General features: G+C 39.6%; 2 protein-coding genes across 2 annotated transcripts in view; both read left to right on the top strand.

Annotated features, from left to right (window-relative positions):
- Window positions 1-829: 829 nt before the first annotated feature.
- On the top strand, window positions 830-2,300 carry ndufa12 (NADH:ubiquinone oxidoreductase subunit A12). Its single transcript, XM_051393095.1, has 4 exons — window positions 830-971; window positions 1,497-1,582; window positions 1,725-1,812; window positions 2,040-2,300. The coding sequence occupies exons 1-4, from the start codon at window positions 883-885 to the stop codon at window positions 2,218-2,220; spliced, it is 444 nt and encodes a 147-aa protein (XP_051249055.1). The 5' UTR covers window positions 830-882; the 3' UTR covers window positions 2,221-2,300.
- A 6,017-nt stretch (window positions 2,301-8,317) lies between these two features.
- The window catches only part of tmcc3 (transmembrane and coiled-coil domain family 3), a 41,437-nt gene continuing 30,883 nt past the window's right edge, over window positions 8,318-18,871 (top strand). The window contains exon 1 of the mRNA XM_051392752.1: window positions 8,318-8,473. Within this exon, the coding sequence (XP_051248712.1) occupies window positions 8,429-8,473 (45 nt within the window). The 5' untranslated portion in view covers window positions 8,318-8,428. The remainder of the gene's footprint in view (window positions 8,474-18,871) is intronic.

The following is an 18,871-nucleotide window of genomic DNA, read 5'->3' as shown; positions in this document are numbered from 1 at the left end:
ATTTAAAGTGAGCTGTGGAGATAATGGACATAATCACAAACTACTGTCACTACTTAATTGCAGAGTGCAGACGGATGAATGTGGGAGGCAGTAGTTCAGCTGTCGGTCTCCCTTTGAGCAGGCCGATCAAAGCCCCCGGTTTTAGAGATAAGGCATTTTTAATGAGTGAGTCACGATACCAAAGCTCTGAATTTTACTGAGACTTTATGCTCTATTTCCCCTCCGTCTCCCCGAGCTGTGACACTAGACCCTGTTAGAGCCACCCTGTTGGGCAGTAGAGGGATGTAAGCTCGTTGAGAGACCGTCCTTTAATTAAAAAAAAAAGCTTGAGTTCGAGTCTGTCGGGGAACAAGTGCCCTCGAGCAACCTGCTGAATACTCATTTGCTGAGTTTGCTTTGATTTACCACTTCCTTGTTAATATTTTAATGTATATTTAAGTGTTGTAGGATTTAAAATGGTGTTAATGGTAAATATATAAATATATATATATACACACTAGGGTCGTACACTGACCCATGAGGTGTCTTTAGATATGTTTGTGTTTTGTTTTTATGGGGTTTTATTGAGGTTTTTTTCTCTGGTGTTTTGTTTGTTATACACCATAATGAAACAACATTTAATTTCAGTTTATTTGTTATTTAATTTGACTTTCTGCATAAAGAACATCGGCAGGGATTTCTTATATTTTAATGTCATACTAAAATAAACACTGGTTTACATAAAGTTGGGGGAAAAAAGAGACAAATCAAGCTTAAAAATATGTATTTATGTTTCGTTATACTAGTATAAATTATATTCTTTATGTTATTGAAGTGTTACTGTTATCACTCGGACCGCTTTTAACGCGGACCGGTCCGCCTCGGTAAACCTTCCGTCGCAAGATGGCGGAGTATGCGAACATCGCTCGAAGGGCTTTAGGACAAATAAGAGGTCATGGTGGATTACGAGGTCTTCTTGTTCAGTTTTTCAGGTCAGTGTCGTGAATGTAGTTCCTCTGCTGTTGTGTTATGGAAAGCGACTGTGAGACTGTTTGATATTCGTTTATTTTGCTGGTGTTTTATTTGGACGTTGCACCAGACTCCATTCAAAAAACTCCCAATTTAAGCAGCACCAGTTCTCTCGGTTTTAAGCTGCTGCAGAATGGCGCAGAATAATGTTTATGGACAGGCTGATTGTGGGGCTCAGTTTCTTAAAGGGCCTTTGGAATAATGAGTAATTATAATGCTTGATAGATCTACATAGTCACTGCTGACAGTCAGGATTTAGGAAACCATAAAAACTTAAAGGAACTACTGATAATTGCTTGTTTCTGCAAAAGGAAAGTCACAATTTTAATCCCAGACCTTCACTGAGTGTGTGAGCCCTTTTGTTGATGAAGAGAACAGACTGACCGACATGTCTGCTGTCCCTCAGTGTGTATATATATATATATAATATATATATATATATAAAAAAAAGTGCATTGTATGTCTGACTGTCATCATTTTGTCGACAGGGTGAATGATGTGAAGACAGGAAACCTTATTGGGGTGGATAAATATGGAAACAAATACTTTGAAGACAAAAAGCACTACTTCTTCGGTGAGTTTCTCCAAATGCTGCATGCTTTAAAGTCCCTAGCTGGACGTTTGCACCCAAAAATACAATGTTTTGTGCTGTTATAACTCCTAAAATGAGTGTGATTTGGTAAATAAACTCTGGCTTGTGCTGTAAATGTGTTCAGGGCGTCACCGCTGGGTGATCTACACCACAGAGATGAACGGAAAGGACTGCATGTGGGAGGTGGACGGCAGCATGGTTCCAGCTGAATGGTACGAAGCTGCAGTTTGTTATAGAAATAACACAAATAATGAGACACACTACAACTCTATTAACAGTTAAAAGAATTCATAGGATACCAGTTCTCCTTAAGATATACAGTATACATTGTTTTATGTGTCAATCAGTGTCATCAACACACAAAAAAAAACAAATAAAAGAAAGAATTCACATAAGCCTCCTGTTTAAGGCAGCTACTTTCCTCTTCTTCACTCTTCAGGCATCGCTGGCTGCACTGTATAACAGACGACCCCCCCACCACGCATCCACCAGAGCCCAAGAAGTTCCTGGCCGAGGTCCACCAGTTCAACGTGAGCGGCACCTCTCAGCAGTACGTGCCCTATTCCACCACCAGCAAGAAGATCCACGAGTGGGTTCCCCCCAAAGCCGGTGCTCAGTGAACTCTGACCTGAATATTTGTAAATTATGGTGTCCTGCCACTGCTTCCAAGGTGTCCTGAATAAAAGCTCTATACAACACATTTATAATGGGAGTTGTAGTCCTGAAACTCTTTTTTTATTTGATTTGTGGTGGTTTAAGCTCCAAAAAAGCTGTAAATTTACCCCCTGACCTCTGATTAACGTCTTCAACCGCAATAATATTGTTTATACCAACTTCATTTTAAGCTCTCTATAGTAATAATTCAAGTTTTAAATAAAGACACCGAATATATCAGGTTACATTTTGGGGGAAACTTATCCAAAATGATGCACAAGACATCTGTGGTATTTGAAGGAAAATGCTTTCACTTCATAAAGCTTCAATAAAGAGCTGAAGCTGCATATATAATACTGCCAGGCAAGATATTTTCTAACCTTCTTAAGGAGGGAAACTTTATTTCAAGCAGTTAAATGTTTTTAAAATAGAATTTTGTACACTTCAACAGCATTTCATCGCATGTTTTTAAAAGGGAAAACCTATTGGTGAGTGGGCTGTCCAGATGAAATTGATAGGGAACAGGGATGGTTTGACCTTATATTTTGAAATCAAGTACTTACCTACTGTAAGCATTTGTACTTTATGTCTGTTTTTATGTTTTCTATTGTTACAAAGTTCAGTTAATCTACAAAAGGCCTTTTTCTGACTAAGAAATAATGAAAAATATCACAAAATAGTGGAAGATGCTGGGCTGTCCTACATGTCTTCCTCTCTCTCTCTCTCCCCCTGTGTCCTGTCTATCTCAAGCTCGCCTGTCAAATAAAGGCAAAAAGCCCCAAAAGAAATATAAAATAAATTGTGAAAATGCCCATTATAATTTACCAGATCCCAAGGTAACATCTACACGATAAACAAAAGCAGAAAAATCCTCACGTTTGAGGATCAGAGCATGTTTGATCTTTGCTTTTAGATGAGTGAAACAATCCATGATTCATTATCTGTTGATCAACTTATCAATTAATGGTTTAAGCTCCAGTTGGTTGGTGAAGTAGCACCAGCACACTCTTCCTGAAACTGTATCCCAATCAGCTTAGAAACCATGTAAAACAGCATCCCTGAAATGACATACATGCATATTTGTGAGGTATTTGATCAGTATATCACATAAACAGCGCCAGTGCCATGTATGAGAATACTGGTGTTACTTAATATGAAGCCAGAAGAAGCAGCTGAAGACTGAACCAGGTGTTTTGTGCCACTGTGAGCTTACAGCACTGTGTCTCCGTCGCATGATAATCACTGTAGGATTATGCTGAGCTGAGGGAAAGTTGCAACATGCAGCATTTCACACCGAGGTGTGCAGAGATTCTCCAGAGCCGAGTGGTGCAGCAGACTGTGTGAAAGTGACTGGCCGCACAATACGCACTCATAATGACTCAAAGTGCCTGAGAAAACCGCAGCCAGGACCGAGACAGGTTTGTACGCATGTTATTTCCACTTTTTGTACATTGTAGGTGGGTGTTTGAGCTGGTTTTCTCCTGTTAATTCATCTTAAAGTGCTGCAATAAACTCTCCCTTCATGAAGGTTATAATCAGTTTTTTGGTTTGGACCCATTTGAGAGAAGTGTCGATTTTATACTCATGTTGGAGGATGAAGTTTGTGGTGCTGTGAAATTATGTTGCACCATACTGAGAGGTGTTCCTCTAATATGTTGTCCAACCAGTTTATATCAATGAGGGCAAAGTAAATAATGGAAAAACCTTTCAGTGCAACGCAATATAATTCAAGTAAATGCTCTAAAACAACCAAAAATTGAAGAAGTGCTTTATAAATACAGTTATTATTATTATTATTATTATTGTTGTTGTTGTTGTTGTTTTTAATCATTATTATTACAACCTTCAGGATTTATTGTACGATTGTTGTATTATAATGGTTAATTTTATCTCATTTTACCTAATAAAGATGTCATAAAATATATGAAAATAAAAATATGTCATTTTAAGAATTTTTAATGATGCAATTTAACCTTTTTCTGTAAAAAACAAAAAACAAAAAAAAAACAAAACCCCTAAACAAACAAAAAACATATCAGACACAAATTATTATTAAAAAGCAGTGAATGTCTGGAGGAGATCTTTAATATGTGCAGAATCATCAACCCATCAATAATGCTGTTAACCTGAGTTATTGATGGATTGACGTAAGATTTAATTTGTCCACTACTTTTTTATTTATGACCAAATACTCAAATCACATTCAGTTAGCTTGTAATAACTGTAATTGTTGTTCAAATGTGCCTGGCTTTGTTCTGCCTTCTTTATATCACTTCTTCCAGTGATATAATACATATATATTTTTTAATGCTTTTACTTTTGGAACATTTTAATGCAACTATATATATTTTTTATTTTGAAAAGATCTGAGTACTTCCTCCACAACTCCTTCAAATGTCTTTTTTAGAACTTTGTTTATTTGTAAGTTTTTATTTATACAGACACACATTATAATATTACCCCACACTGTACACACACTGTAAACCCTGAGCCCACTCAGTAGAAATGAATCAAATGTCATCTTTAATATGAATGTTTGTTGTATTCGGTGTCATATTTTGGTCGTTAAGATCCTGAATTGTCTTTATAGTTTCAGAGATCCGGAGCTGTTAAATGAGGAGGCTCACCGTTTCAACACTTTTTCCTCGAGGGGATGGTTTGGAGGAAGATGAAGAAAAAGAAGAAAGTCAGCAAAGGGTAAAGGCTTCATCTCCCCACACCCTGTCTGTAATAATGTCTAATGGCCAAGAGGGGGCATTGTTCCTATTGATTTGTCTGTATCACTGCAAGATCAGTGGGAGAGAATGAAAAAGGCTTTTGGCATCCTCTTGAGTCAGCGTTTCACAGAAACCACAATCCTCGCTCCCGTCTTTATTTAGAAACCAAGAGGAGACTCTGCTCGGAGAATGGAGGCAGAATTATCCAAATCCTAGAAATTAATTAAGCATAATGAGCTGGAAGTGCTTTGACAGATGACAATAAGCCTGAGTGGCATGTAATGTGCTCTCCAACCCACATTCTGCATTTGTTATTCATCATTTGTTGCACTTCTGTTTTGTCTGCAACAATTATTGTGTGATACTCTAGCTATTGTCTGATTCATCCCTCCGCAAATGGAGCAGATAATCTCTCTCAGCCTTTATAATTGCTGATGCTGCAGTATGCTGAAGTGGCAGCTGCTAGTGATGCCAGCCGGGGCACCAGGAAGAGGATAAAGAGGGTCAGCGTGCTGTCAAGACACACTCCATGTCTGGGCCCCTTTTCTTTCCTCTTCCATCTTCCCTCCTGCCAACTGTCATATCTCTCCTCCTCCTCCTCTTCTTCTATTCTCCATCCCCTCTCTTTAGCATCACTGTCTCTCCCTCTCCGTCCTCTCCTCTTGCATCATTCATGCCCGACTTCCTCCCTTGTGTGGATTTGACTCCTAGACTAGAGTGTGAGATCCTTAATGAGTGTTTCCAGGCTTCCCTGTTTTTTATTATCTCTAATTCTCCAAATGTTCGCTCTGTGTAACGGGTCAGAGTATGTGCCTTGAGTCTTTTATTTTTTTAGCCCCCCCTGAGCATCTTGCTGTAAAAATACCAGTGTCCCAGTTCTGTCCACTTCCCATGTGTATTTCTGCACCCAAGAGGGAGAAACCGGGAGCTTGATGAAGGAAAAGTCAAGCTAAAGTTCTCAGGATTTGAGGATTTTGTTAATCAGTTGCTATTCTTTTTCTTTTTTTCCCCACCTCTGCTTGTACAAACCCTGCAAACTTTGCAGCACAAACACTTCACTTCCCTCGTATGATAAAAGATTGTTTTTTATTAGGAAATAATCTTTTTTTAGTTGCGTAGGTGCAACTGATTATGTTAATTAAGGCTGGATTCCTTTGTAGGTGTTCCAGGTCTGATAATTCATGTTATTAGTAACATTTGTGCTTTTCCTGTCGAAATGTTTGCTGTGAAAAAAAGTTGATATCTCCTAATTGCCAAGTGTGAAGTAGGCAGTAATAAATAAAGACATCCAGCAATGATAAAAACAAACTTTATTTATATAGCACCTTTTTTAAGGTTTACAGAAAGAGAAACAGCAAATGAAAACAAACAGATGTCTAGAATAATTAATTTGAAAGACAAGACTGACGTTATTTTCCTTCTTTCTTTGTATTATTATCAGTAAATATAATGTAAAGGTCGTTATATTATATATGCTCCTGTACCACACTGTGTAAGCAGACATTTTGACTTAATTGCAGGAAAAGCACAGGTGTTACTGATAACATTAACTATGGGTTTTGTTCTATTCAGCAAGCCGTGACAGTGTGAGCCAGCATGCACAATACCCGGGACCCCTTAAAACATGGGCAGCTAAATGGAATACAGCCATCATTAATCTGTTCCTGCTGTGAAAATGTTGATTCAAAACATATTTTTGCTTTAAGCTGACATTTGTTTATCCATTTATTTATTTCACGGAAAAGTTTAACATTCTGGGGAAATTCCATTCAAGCCCCCACGTCCCCCCAGAGGATAACGATGAGTTTTCATGTAGTGCCACCTTCAGGTCACAGCATTGCTGTGCGTCCAGCCTCACAGGTCCACTGTAGACTCTTAGCCTTGTTTAGTAACAACAGACTAATAATAATAATAATAATGAGGAGTTACTTCAATGTCACTCCTTTCTGATGAAGCTGAGCCCGTCATGTGTAATCGTTGCTGTAGATGTACAATATTGTGCTACTGTGGGTTATATCAGAGACTGCTGTTAGGTCTAATGGTTATTCTGACACTGTGGATTTGTATTGTATTGAATGTGACGTAAAACCATCAGAGGCACTGTTGTTATCAACGGAGTGTGACAGGTTGAAATTACATATTTGGTCCCTGGAGCTGAGAATCCACCATCATGCAAGCCGAAAGTCTTAAACTTTAAATTTGATGTTTTTTATTCTTGACATTTCAGAGCTTAAAATGAATCATACTGCAGGTACTGCCTTGCACAGTCAGCCTGAGATAACCTTTTTCCATACACAAAACAAGTTAGACTAGATTTTAATGTAATTAATAGTATCTCTCTTATTTAGAAAAAGTTTATTTTAAGAGAAATGACTTGAAGGTTTATAATAGTTGTCTCTTTAAGCTCTTATAATATGTTTTGTATGCAGATATTAAAGTGAAAGTAGAAGTAGAACGTGACTTGAAAAGAAACTACTCAAGTAAAGTAACTCAAATTTGTACTAACGTGCAGTACTTGAGTAAATGTACTTATTATTCTCCACCACTGCCTTTAGGTTGGCAGGATGACAAGAAGTAACCCTGCTCCCACTCCCACTTGTAAAAAATGCATTTGAATATGGGTGGGAGTGGGTGCAGAGTCCAGCCTCGGTCACACACACACACACACACACACACACACACACACACACACACACACACACACACACACACACACAGGCTGTTATCTGGCTCAGCAGATTAGAAGTGCTGCAGAGTCTCCGTCCTGTAGAGCGCGTTCACCCCTCAGGGAGCGAGTCTGGCAGGAGATTCCTGCACCAACTCAACGTTCCCACCGTCATTCATTCCCTTAAATCTCTCCCCCTTTCCTCCCTCCTCTCTCTCTCTGTGTCTGTCCCCTGCTCTACATCCTCTCTCTGCTCCCTCCTGATTGGCAGCTGAGGTTGTTGTTACCGTGGCGAAGTGTGCCAGGGCCAGTGGAGGGTGGCTGATAGGGATCAAAAAATTCCTGCTCGGGCCGCTTCGTGCCTTTTAAGGTGGTCTTTTCCCAACCGATGCAGAAGTGTGTGAGTACGGCACAGAACAGTACAGCTTGGGAACGCACCTCAGGACGAGGCAGGTTGGGATTTGAGTGTGTGGTGGTGCACAGGGAGCCGCTGGTTTGAGCCTGATTGCTGCTAACACAGGAAGCAAAAGATTTCACAATAAGAGGGTTGCACACACACACACACACACACACACACACACACACACACACACACACACACACACACACACACACACACACACACACACACACACACACACATAACTAGATAGACAGACACACACACACTCCTCCTCCCTAAGAGGGTAGTCCTTAAACTTCAAAGAGGCAGACAGAGCTCTCTGATGTGCAGGGCTCTTCTGAAGCTCCTGGGGCATGCACTTTGACCTCAGGCTGTGAGGAAGAGGAGGCATGAGGAAGAACTACAGTGCCACTCCGCTCATCTATGTGACTGAGGTAGTGTTTGCATTTGTTACGACTCTTAATCTGTCTCCTGGTTATTGAGTTTTTTGTCTGTTCAGCTCGATAGATCAGGGAATTATCTATCTCTTTTGCATGAGTGAAAGCCTGTTAGAGCTTAAATGAAGTCAGTCGCACAGTCACATGTAATCAGCAGAGCATTATTGCCCTCATGAACTCGACTGAGTCGCATGAGGAGCCCTATATGCGAGACAGAAAAGGTCCATTTATCACATGTTTACCACTGAAATGTTTTAATAGATTTTCAGGGAAGGTGCCTAAGGGTTGGCATTCTTGCTATAGCTTTCTCTGGTTCGATAATTTTAAAGGCAGGAGCCGTAAAGAAGGAGCTTGATCTTTTTGTGTTACCTTGTGTTTTGCGACCAGACATAATCAAGGAAGTTGTTTTTTTTTTAAACAAAGGTTGAGTCAGGCAAGTTTCACCATGTCTCTTTCTCCGTGTCTGTGTGAAGCATGTTGTTGGCCTTTACCACTTGAGTAACATCCAAGGAATGTGTATAGCCCGCCATAGATCATGCACATCTTTTTAAATTGCAGAGCTTGTTTTCACTTTTTCTTTCTACCTCGCTTGCTCGCTTGTAACCGTCCCTGAAGTTTCTCCGCTCTGGCTCTGAGTGCTCGAGCAGGAGGTCATGTTTATGTTCCTCCTGTCTTTATCTGTCTATCACAAATCTCAGCTGCTCCATCAAAATGTCTGCTTGTTTTATTCTGTGGCTAAAGGGGAAAGCCTCCTCGAGACTATCCCTAGATGGTCAGCTGTCCTGTGCTGACACTGTGTGCTTCTGTGTGTGCATGCATTCAATCTTCCTGTATATGCACATAAAAAATAATGTTATGTAACTCCTCCAGTATAATAGGACTCTTCCTGTCAAGCCAACAGCCTTTGTCAGTCCACAAACAAGGAAATAGTAGAAGGAAGAAGCAGCAGGACGTGATTTTATTATTGCTCTGCAGTGTGTTTTCACCCTTTTCAAGGTCTCAGCTCTGCAGCAAACTTCTGCAACAAGTCTATAATCAGCCTAGGTCAGTGTTTTCACAGCTTCTGCACCCTTGATATGTTGTTAAATCCTTTGTGTACAGTATGCCTGCAGAGCCTTCGAAATGTAGATGCCCTCCAACTGCTAACCGTGGTCACTTCCATCCGTTTACCATGGTAACCATCACAGTGTCTCAGACACACAGCATTCAGGACCTTGGTGGAAGCTCTGCTTTTATTTCCCCCTCTCTCTCATTAAGCCTTGTGTGTTTATCCCATAACAGATCTCCAAGGACACTACAGTGTAATGTGTCAACAACACAATTATCTCGCTAATACGTCTCATTGAAATAGACGTGCTTGTGCTTTTAATCTTATGTGCACAAATAAGGATGCAATGTGAGGACATTTTGCAGGCTCTCGCTACTGCAGGGGGTTTAGTTTAGGACTAAAACAGGGGTAGGAGATATATAAGGTGAGACTGTGGCATACTGTGGTAGCGACTCCTTTAACACCTCTCTGTGTATTAGAGCATTAAGGCAATGTTGCAAACTAATGAGCAAAGAGGCCTGTTTTTATTGGATCTTTAGCCATGCCAGCTATCCGGCTCCAGGGATGAGATTTTCTGTGCACTGCGGTCTTATCTGCTGTACTGGAGTGACTTCGAATGTGCTTATAAATAAACAAATGTATTTTTATTATTACATATAGATTCATGTTCCTGACAAGATGAACTATAATAACATTGCCGATCCTTTAACTTTTCTCAAGGCTGAATTAGTTCATCTAATAACATTCCCATCAGCCACAGTTGCACTTTGTGGTTAATACTAATTAGCAAACATTATACCTGCTTAACATGAGCATACTAGGATTGTCTTTGTAGAGATGTTATCATTCAGTTAAAAGCATTGCACCGATGTTTTTCTATAGTCCCAACCAGTCAGCAGCACTCTGTGGCAACAACTAATAGTTCATTATTTATAATTAAAGCCATCATGTGTAGAATTTAATCAGTCAGCGTTGAAAGGTTCTTTCACCACAAACAACTCCTGCACTGTGATGCATGCATGTTTCCTCCGCCCATGGAGACTTCTTGTGAATGTCTGTTTTGTGATATAAAAGTCTGCTTAAATAATATGCTGCTGACCTTGTGCACCGTGCTGAACCGAGAATAACTTCCACCCACTCTGGTCGTGTAGCCATTAAAGTGAAGTGCACACACTGACTGCACCATATTCAACGAAATGATCTAATACAAAAAAAACATATATCACCTGAATGATTTAAAAACACTCTTTAATTACATACCATCTTAGAAATAGTGGTTTAATGGGAATATGCTGATTAATAGGGAAAGCGGTTAACAAGGTGCACTTACAATTTGTCACTGCAGAACAAAATAAGCATCTGTTTAGTAAAAAAAACCCATATATTTCATGGTTGGTCCTGATTCATTGTTTTCCATCATTGGTTAAGTGCAGTCCCATTATTACTCATAGTTTCCTGCCACAGTAATTACCATCCATTTTTTGCTTCTAGACGTTTTACACAGCGTATTCAGGTCTGTCTGCAATGAACAAAAAAATAAACCCACGCTCTTTGCCATTCTCGCTGCCACACGTAACTCACATCATTTTCAGTGCGCCCGGAAACTGTCTGGTCTCATGATATTAATTTCTGAGATGGCTGGTTGAACCAGAAACTTCTGGCTGTGTTGAATCGCCAGTGGCTGCAATGTGTGTACAAGCCGAAGAAAGTTAATTAATTTTTGTAGCCCTGAAGTGAAGCAAGAGAGTGTTAAGTATCATTGAGGGTTCCCGTAAAGATTGCTGTGAAAAGAATATGTGTGTACGTCCGAGCCGCTGTGTGTGTGTGTTTCCCTCTTGGTCTTGTTTTTCCATCACAGTAATGATGTGTTCAGCGTACAGACGCCAACGACTACTTACATTATTTATCAGTGTTTTGAATGAAGGGCAATGTCCCCTGCTTCGGTACAGACTGAAATCATTTTTAACTGTTGGATGGATTTCTATTATATTTGGTACACACTCTCCTGTCCCACTCTGAAGTCCAATAACTCTGATGAGTCTCTGTACTTAACTTTGCTTTGTGACCAAAAAGCTAATGAAATTCCCATCAGCCTCAGCTGTGCTTTGTGTTTTGTACTAATTATCAAACATTAGCATGCAAACACCCCAAATTAAGATGCCGAACAAGGGGATGGCGTGGTAATGGTGTGAATTAAAAACAATTGCATTAATTTAAAATAAGAATGAATAAAACCAACTATGCCAACTTTCTCTTTTGGAGTTTAGGATCTCCGAGCTAACACATTCAGACAAGTTCTTTAGCAGTTGTGGTGCCGGAGGACAACAAATTAAATCAAATTAAGTCTGTTATTCACTCTCACACTTTTAATTGTTTTTGGTCTCGTCCAACTCTTTAGGGAATATCTGGCTCTTTAGCTGCTAAATGCTCCACTATGCTCACCGAGCTGGTCGCTAACTGTGTCTGTCTGTTGTTTGGTGTTGAGCAGATAACGTACAGTGGGTTTTATGACAAATACTATAAGAAATTTTGGGCCAGATGAATCAAACTTGTTCTAAAGCTGCAGATTCTCTCTATGTTCATCACTCCTTTCACGTATTATAGCCACTTACCAGGTTCAATAAGGGGCATTGATTCTGAGATAAAGTTCATTTAGACAGAGAAACTGAAATGTTGCCTCATCTAGGAGTGTTATTGTGAGCATGTCCTTTTAAAGCCTCACAGAGCTGCTTGCATGGACGTAGATGTTAAATTACACCATTGATATAGTTCAGGTAATACAAAGGGACACAGTTTTCCCAATCTAATGTGACGTCTTCTTATTAATTTCCATAATAACAAACAACCAGTATTTATGGTACCGTATCTCCGTCACTCACATCCCCCAGAGACAGACAGCAGATGTACACAACCTGAACAACACGACCTCATCAACTGCAGGCGCCCCCCCCCTTGTCACACTGATTAAACCGGTGCTACGTGGTTGCCTCTGCATGTATATATAATTTCCCTGATGATAATGACCTTCTCTAAATCTGTTCAAGCTACATCCGCAGACCCCAGCCTCTAATTCTGCACACACACACACACACACACACACACACACACAGATAAGTACAATAAACTGTCATCCTATAGTCACAATCCATTTCTCATAACGTTTGTTACAGATGCACCACTCAATTTATCACCATGGCAACAAGAGATGATGCTCGCAGCCACTTACTCTCATTCCACGCTGGGTGACCATTCAGCTTCAGCACACACACACACACACACACACACACACACACACACACACACACACACTGTGCTTGCGAAGACCAAAACAATGTTCCTTACACTCACAATAAATACGATTTTTAAACCTTTCCCGAGTTGTGACTGTATTTACTTTGTTCAGTTTTATATAATGCTGAACAAAAAGGAAAATTAATATATATAATTATTATTATTTTTAATTATTAGACAGATAACATATGTGATATCTTACATATAACATATATATGATCTGACCTAAAGTGAAGTCGTATCCTTTGAAGAAGTGAAGATCTAAAATGTATATTTGTCTTTAAAAAACACTAAAAATACTTAATTACAAGTAGAAGTTGTGCATTAAAGTAGCAGTATTAAGTATTCATTAGGCTGAATGCTCCATTTCTGGGTGTTATATTGATCATTCGTACATATTTCAATCTTTGCTCTGATGGCATTAATATGTTAGCTACATGTACACTCGTCTGTACTTTTCTTCTTTTTTTACAGCTGTTATAATTTTATAACCTGCTCAAACATTTTATTTTATCTGCAAATTAACTAGTAGCTGTTATATAAATGTGTTGTACAAGACCAGACACTCATGCATACGCCTGTTGCTCTGTGTGTGTGTTGTGTGTGTGTGTGTGTGTGTGTGTGTGTGTGTGTGTTGCCATTAGACTCTGGAGGAGAGGCCCAGAAAAACAAAATAAGTGCTTTTTCTTTCCTCATGTGTGAATAACATTACACCAGATATGATAGGATTTCTTCGTAATTGACCTGTCTGGTTAAATCAAAGTTAAACAGAGCACAGTGTGTGTGTGTGTGTGTGTGTGTGTGTGTGTGTGTGTGTGTGTGTGTGTGTGTGTGTGTGTGTGTGTGTGTGTGTGTGTGTGTGTGCTTCATTAACATATAACCTTGTCTGTGTCAGTAGCCTCTAGCTTTCTGCTCTAAAGGGGGAAAACAGGCTTTGTACTGTAAACAGAGGTCTAGTCTTTTCTCTGTCGTCATCTATTTTATCAGTAAAGTCAGCAGAAAAAATGAAATGCTAGAGTCTCTCTCTCTGTTTTTAATTTCACTCTGTTTGTTTGACTTCATGTACGCTCCGGCTGCCAGTTTATTAGATTTTCGCCAGCTCTGTTATCCAACAATAAATTACTCCCTTTATGAAGGTTATACTGTTGAGTTTTATGGAGGTGTTGATCCCATTTTATAGATATTTTGGAGTGTGCTGTTTGCAGTGCTGTTGAATTGAGTTTCTTATCACTTCTGAACTAGCATAAGACGTGGAGTGCATGCAAATATACTAAAGACAAAAGCATCATATGGCTTAAAGCAATGGTTAAATATTTGGCGAGATATGATTGATGAAAGATCGCTGTATCATATCTGGAGGTTGAATATGAAGACACGAGAGCAGGTTAGCTTAGCTGAGCAAGCCTGGGAACAGCTATCTTAAATTAAATTATATCTGAGCTACTTTTAGCCATCAGCCATCCAACAGTATACGAATGTTAGTGTTTCGCCTGTTGAGGTTTTTGATATCTTGACAGATTCATGGCAGTTATGTTGTCATATGTCAGTCTGTTCAACTGTCGCCCTTTATCTCCCGCTTTAATGTCACACCTCTGTATCTTTCAGTTCCTTTAACTCGCTCTCGCTCTCTCTCTCTCTCTCTCTCTCCAGCCAACATATCACAGCAGCTGTCATTTACTCTAGGAAAAAAAATTAATGCTCCAAAGAGATCTCAAACCACTCAGAGGAAGACAAAAGGGGCTGAAATGTCACAAGCTGGCGGTGCAGGGTGAGCGGTGACGTGGGCGTGTAGCGAGATGACACATGAAAGCGTGGCTGGTGCCCCACCCCTCCTCCTCCACGCGCTTTGAAAGCGTGACCCCTCAGATATTTATTTCAAACAGCCTCTGGTGCCTGTGTTCGCTGAGAGAGGCTGCACTGTCCTTCATGAAAGCTTTCACACATTCTGATGGTTGGATCAGATCACAGTTCAGAGGCCGCGGACAAAAGCTGAGCTAAAACATGCGACAGGTGTCAATGTGAAGCCGACCGTCGTCAGCAAATGTACATTTCTACAACCTTACACTGCACATGTGATTAGAAGATTGTATATATAATGTTAGGTGTAGTATTTTCTCTATTTTTTTGCCATTTTATTAACTTTGCAAGAATATTTGGTATATTTTCTAATGCTTCGCTGCAAATACAATTGAATTGCTGAATTAATTGAATTGTTGGGATGGACTAAGACATGAATGGTCAATATTTATTAGATTAGATTAGGTCAGATTCAACTTTATTGTCCTTAGTTTAGCATCTAACCAGAAGTGCAAAAAGCAGTAAAGTGCAGAGTAATGTAAATACAGGGATATAAAAAATAACAGTATAGATATATATATGAATATGCTATCAAGATATGCACAGTATGAACATTATTAACAGAATGAACAGAGTGAAGTGAATACACTAAGATAATAAACAACTTGTGCAGCAGCAATTATGGTGTAATTATACAGTGCGGGTTAATTAAGTTAAGATATGTACAGTATGAACCTATATAGTGCAGTATTTATAAGGCAGAGGGTGATATATCTTGAGTTTTAGCCCAGAGCTCTAAAAACACATCATACAAACCTTCACCTTTGCAGAATCAAGACTATGAATTCAACCTTTTAGAGTCAGATGTGGGTAAATCAACTAAGTGTGCAGGCTTTTTTTTAATGCCACGTACAACATGCAGTATGTACTGTAAACACCAATACAATGCATGGACTGTACAATACATAAACAGCATGCAATGATTAAAGTGGACTATAATGAGAGAAGGCATGAGAAGTGCAAGCACCTTTATAGAGAATTGTTTTTGGCTTTCTATGCCAATACGCCTGCATGTAAAAATGTACTCACTCTAAATTGCTGTTTCAGTTGCGTGATTAAAAACAATGTTGAGTTTTAGTGGTTGTCGTTAAACTACAATGTCATACAGTCAGCAGGGAGACAAAGTATTAGAGATTGATGTGCTCATTAGTGTTAAGGTGTCAAACACATGCAAATGTGGAAGGAAACATAATCAAAGTCTGCTCACGCATGGAGAACAAAGTGATGAGGCAACAGCCACAAGCGGATTGTGGGTGAAAGCAGCTCGCTGATGAAATAGCATGTACATGTTCAATGGCAAAAGAATCCTTTAACTTTAGACGGGCCACAAACTGTGCAGAAATAATGAGTGCCAGCATGAATTCACATCACTGTGTGTAGCACAGCAGCTACCTTTTTAGAAACAATAACCCCTAAAAGGCTGCTTGTTTGAGACCAAAGGTGGAGTTCGAGTCGGGGCCGAACCCAAGATGTTTGAAATACTGAGGTTTTCTGGGTATAATCCTATTTTATTTATTCAGTTATGGGTTCAGTTGTATTTTCTGTTTTTATTTCCCATCTTGAACGTCCAAATGCTGTTTTAAAGCTGTCTTCACAATGCAAGGAATGCAAGGCTGGGTATCGAACCTTGATATATCGTGAATACCAGTGGAAAATGTACTAGCATTATTTACTCATCAGATAGTTCCATCAGGAAACATTTATAACTTTAGACTTTATTTTATTTAGACAAGGCTTTTCATTTAACACTGATGCAATGAGCAGAAAGGGGTTGGTACACGGCAAGAAAGAAGACCTTCATATAATTTCAGGGTTATGTACACCCTATTATAAGACACAGTGCTTCAATAATGTATTGTTTGCTGGCCTAAAAGTAGACAAATTAAAGAATACTGAGACTAAGAACACTGCAATCAGTCTGTAAAATAAAGTTTTTAGTAGAATGTAAATTCCCACAAACAATAGAAAGAAAATTAGCTCAGTGTCGTCTATGGTCGCTGTATGGCCTTGGATCCTACCTAACAATAGTTGATGATCCACTATTGTTGCTAATAGGCGATCCTTTGAGTGTATTTTGGCATGTTTTCTCCTTTATTTTGCAGGTAGAGTACAGTTTTGCAGTTGTTTTTAAGGGAGGGCGAAAGCATAACCCTGGGTCCTTTCACCTCTGGGCTACCAAAACCCCTGTCTCTGTTGCAGACCATCTGTTTCATTCCCACATATATGCTTCATTGTATTTCTGTCTTTAACAGTAACATCACTGCCGTTTACACAACCACTGTATGCGATAAAACTGCATCAGGGTTCGTGTGATTATCCTTCTGCTGCAGAGCTTCAACTGGAGTCAGCTTAAATTTACCGCCAGAGCCCCCTTAAAAACCGTCAACCCTTTTATTCCCAGCATGCCTATTCAAGTGCCCCATTGATTTAGTTCCCCTGCTAGGCTGGGACAAAAGATAGGGCTGGAAAGCAGGGAACCATAGCCCTCCCTGGAGAAAATTCTATTATAGAGGCTGAAAAGAGCTTGAGGAGCATGAGGAGGAGGAGGCAACAGAGGAGGAGTGAAGCGTCTTCTGTTAATTTGTTGTAAAGAGAGAGCTGCTTTTGAGGTAAAGATAGCAAAGAGGGAGGAGAGAAGGCAACTAGAAAGTGGAAAGTGAATTAAAGCAGCTTTAAAGCTCTTCATGGGTTTAGACTGAAGCCTAACAAAACTTAATTAAATAAGGTTGCGCCACACAACATAGATTTTACATATTAGAACATTACACCTAATAACTCCCAGGTGTGACTGCTACCTAGTTAACTGAACTAAATAAAGATTACGTTTGCTTGCTAGTAAGGAATAAAAAAGATACCGTACAACACTCGACAAAAACAACAAAATATGCCTCAAATTTCAAAATGTTATGTCAAAAATAATTGCTAAATGATCTAATGACACTTGCTAGGTTAGCATAATCACTCCCATTTCTGACGTTTGAACAGACATATTCCTCCATACAGGCCTACGTTCACCAAGGATTGGCAGTTAAAGCGATTATCTAGTCAACAAAGTGGAATATTTAGCCAGTAACAAGGCTGGTATTTGTATTAAGAGTTGGTGGAGATCAAAGGCAGAGCTAAAAAGAGAGGGAATATTAGATATTCCATTCATCAGGCGGACAGAAACTCGACCCCAAATGAATGATAATGTTGCTCCGATATGTGTCAAGAAGACTGTTCGCCATAACAACTTAAAATGTGATAATAAGGCCTCTGTTGTTCATAGCTTGTTTCCTCAACTTCCAAGTAGCCAAGAAGTAATTAAAGAAAAATATTGCAGATTTAAGTTTTGTGAAGCGATTATACATGAATGAAAACCTACTTATGAGTATTATCTTCCATTTCTGCCTAAAAAGATCTTGCTAAATGTTCCACCCTGGACCTTTAACTAGCGATGGATTTATGAATAGCTAGTGCAACCCAGTCTTGGTCTCTGACTCAGTGTCCTTAAGTCTATATTTCATACAGGCTTGGTACAATGGCTGACCCTGCCGCTGGAGTGTGTTTGATAAAACCACGTCAGACTGAGTCTCCTCTGCTGATTACTTCTGCCTGGTGATATATGGGGGATGCTCAGACTGATTAGTCACTGTCCCCATTGCCAAACAGTAGCCACACCAGCAGCCTCCCTCGCTCCCCTCTATCCCCTCTCTTTTTGCAGCATGTTTGTGTTTATGTGGGAGCAAGGATCATTACTCGTCCTCTACTGAGCCTGATGGGGCTTATCAGCATCAATAGCACGAGGTGGAAAAAACATTCATGAAGTTGGAACAAGCCTTGCTGACAAATCCATCTTTTTTTTGGGCGGCAAGATCCAGCGGAATTACATTCAATCTTTGTTTTGTGTTTCAGGGTGAGATTGAGTGACACAGATCATAAGCGCTGTTTGATTGAAGCAAGGCTGCAGAGTTGAATATGAAATGCTACGTTATAAAGGTACAGCAATAAGAAAAAGAAGATAGTGGGAAAGATAAAAGCCATGAAGTGAAAGAGACAGGAGGAAAAATTATCATTTGAGAAGGGGGACACACATCATGAAAGAAAATGTAATTGCTGGCACAAAAGCATTGCCATAATAAAAAAAAAGTGAGCAGGAGGTTGACAGTTCTAATAAGAAGAGAGTGTGATTTGAGGACAGGTTAAACGCAAGCACACAG

This window comes from Dicentrarchus labrax, unplaced genomic scaffold (assembly GCF_905237075.1).
Source record: "Dicentrarchus labrax unplaced genomic scaffold, dlabrax2021, whole genome shotgun sequence".
Taxonomy (NCBI): Eukaryota; Metazoa; Chordata; class Actinopteri; family Moronidae; genus Dicentrarchus; species Dicentrarchus labrax.
Note: the sequence above shows the minus strand (reverse complement) of the source record. Positions and strands in the feature narration are given on the sequence as shown.